Genomic DNA, 2,573 nt, shown 5'->3' with positions numbered 1-2,573 from the left:
AAAAGTTCAGCGCATATGCATTGGAGCCCGAGCTTCGACCCGGGACGCAGCCACTTCGAAATAACTTGACATTAGCTGGATCAATCCTTGCAAATACCGCTTTATTGTTTGGGGGCCGAGAGCTGGACCTTTACGCCGAACCAACCCCGTACACGTGTAAGAACAAACCACTTCACGTTAGGATCTCCGTTCAGCTTTGTAGTGTAAAATCCGATTCACCTCAAAACACCGTAGAAATGAGTGCAGTCAAGACTTTATTGATGGTTGTTGGTCTTTATCTAGCATACTGGACTGTCCGAGCAATTTATCGCATCTATTTTCACCCACTTTCTCGATACCCAGGCTCAAAGATCGCCGCTGCATCCTCTGCTTGGTACGAATGGTACTGGAATTTCCATCGAACCGGTGAACTTCTTTTCGAAATTGAACGACAACATCAAAGGCATGGACCTGTTATCCGTATAGGACCTGAAGACCTGCATGTCAACGATCCCGAAATCTTCCAAGATGTCACAAGAGTTGGGTCCAGGTTTCTCAAAGATGCAAAATTCTACAACTTTATCACATTTCCAGGCACTTCTATTGGAGAGACAGACCCAGTTGCCCACCGAATCAGACGTCAAGTACTCACACCAGCATTTTCGCCAAATCGTGTTCAGGAACTGGCTCCTTTCGTGAAGAAACAAGCTGACAAGCTTATGTCGCGTTTTAAAGTATTCGCGACATCTTCAACGCCTGTCAATTTCAATGCAGCCTCCAAAGCATTCACAATGGATGTAATATCGAAGATCCTGTTCGGTCAGGAAGTTGGATGCCTCGACGAAAAAGATTTTCGGAATGACTTTGTACGGTACATTCGTGAAGCATTTGAGATGGGTTGGACTGCTACAGCGTTCCCTACCCTTACCAAATTCTCGCTCTCTATTCCAGTTTGGATATCAAAGAAGATATTCCCAATCCCAATCATGATATTCAAAGAGGTTAGTGTATGCGATGTTGCTGGGGAGGATTAGGCTGATACCGCGACATAGAAATGTATGGATCTTGTGGATAGCTACCTTGAGCGTCGAAATAACAGTAGCCCTGAGTCATTCCCTGAAGACACAATGTCCGTGGTGATTGACATGGTTATTGATCCAGCGGCCGCGAAAGGACATATAGTCCCAACCTCGGATCAATTAAGCGAAGAGATCATCATGCTCCTTTCTGCTGGGAATGACACTACTTCAGATGCGCTTATAATTGGCATATACCAAATTTGCCGCCATCCGGAAGTCCTTGGACGGCTCGAGGACGAATTGACGAAAGCATTCCCAAATATCGAAGATACTGACGCAATTAACTACGAAAACACAAAGGATCTTTCATTTTTAGTAAAGAGCCTAGATCATGTATCATATTCACTTGGCTGACCACCATATTCATAGAATGCTGTAATAAAGGAAATTCTGAGGATCAGCAATCCCTTGCCTGGCCGCTTACCACGAGTTGTACCTCACGATGGCTATAAAATGTACGAACATCACGTCCCCGCTGGAGTAAGCTGAAATTCCTTCTCAAAACCTAAACTTATGCATACTAAACTATACAGACCGCGCTCAACTTCTCTATTCATCTCCTCAATCGCCATCCCGACATATGGTCCAACCCCACGCACTTTAATCCTGACCGATGGCTCCAACCCGACTCCACCAAGCTAGATAAGCACATGGCAACATTTTACAATGGGACGCGACAATGCCTAGGCAAGCAGTAAGTGTCTCCTGGAAGCAGAGAACCTAAAATAGCTAACTTCAAACCTCTTCAGCCTAGCGTGGTGCGAAATGTACATCATTATAGCCAATCTATTTCGTAGATTCCATCTCACCATTCATGACACAACGGATGCCGACATGGCGTGGGTTGACTTGTTGTTGGTTCAGTAAGTACTTAGTCAAGAACGTAAGGAAAGTCTTCTAATTACTGACTCCTTATACAGTTTCCAAGGGAAACCGTTCCAGTTGTTATTAATGCAGAAGGAAAGCTAAGAATTCGACATGGAATGTTAACAGCGATGGTACAAGCTGGAACCTCACTCTCGGAGATCCGAGGTTCGGCAGCATTCGGGGCGTTGCTAACAGGGCTTCCAACGAGGCGTAGTACTGTACGATTGGGCGATTTTGAGGCCTGTACAGGTGAGATTTTGGGTACGTTCGTACGACAGGGAGGAGGAGAGGTAGGTGTACGTATTATAATTGTTACAGCTCACGTGATCTGTACAAGTAGTATAATTTAATTAAAGTACACTGTACTCTAGTTAAAACAGCTAAGATTATAAGTCTCTAAAGACATAAAATTAAGGTCTAATTAACTATAAAATAACTAATTCTTTCTAGTAATAAGAGTAAAGAGGTCTAAAAGCTTGCTTCTTACTACCTTATACTATAGCTAGTTTTTTTTTAGAGTTAAATAGCCTTAATTATTAGTTACTATATAACTAGCTGCGCTAAAACACTTCTTACACTTATAACTAGTAGTTAGCTAGAATAGTAAGAAAATTAAAAGTAATTTTAAAGAGAATAAGATTGTCAGAT

General features: G+C 42.8%; 1 protein-coding gene across 1 annotated transcript; it reads left to right on the top strand.

Annotated features, from left to right (window-relative positions):
* The first annotated feature begins 206 nt into the window (after window positions 1–206).
* On the top strand, window positions 207–2,220 carry BDR25DRAFT_258608 (cytochrome P450). Its single transcript, XM_033686544.1, has 6 exons — window positions 207–980; window positions 1,032–1,373; window positions 1,428–1,538; window positions 1,592–1,752; window positions 1,808–1,921; window positions 1,979–2,220. Exons 1-6 carry the CDS (start codon window positions 237–239, stop codon window positions 2,025–2,027), a joined length of 1,521 nt encoding a protein of 506 aa, XP_033549856.1. The 5' UTR covers window positions 207–236; the 3' UTR covers window positions 2,028–2,220.
* Window positions 2,221–2,573: the final 353 nt, after the last annotated feature.

This window comes from Lindgomyces ingoldianus (genome assembly GCF_010093535.1).
Source record: "Lindgomyces ingoldianus strain ATCC 200398 unplaced genomic scaffold BDR25scaffold_10, whole genome shotgun sequence".
NCBI classification, from domain to species: domain Eukaryota; kingdom Fungi; phylum Ascomycota; class Dothideomycetes; order Pleosporales; family Lindgomycetaceae; genus Lindgomyces; species Lindgomyces ingoldianus.
The sequence above is the reverse complement of the archived record's forward strand: the minus strand, read 5'-3'. Positions and strand labels throughout refer to the sequence as shown.

Coding starts and splice junctions, on each gene's coding strand:
- BDR25DRAFT_258608 (XM_033686544.1), top strand. CDS start 237: ATGAGTGCAGTCAAGACTTTATTGATGGTTGTTGGTCTTTATCTAGCA. Junction 981..1,031: donor CAATCATGATATTCAAAGAG/GTTAGTGTATGC, acceptor ACCGCGACATAG/AAATGTATGGATCTTGTGGA. Junction 1,539..1,591: donor AACATCACGTCCCCGCTGGA/GTAAGCTGAAAT, acceptor TAAACTATACAG/ACCGCGCTCAACTTCTCTAT.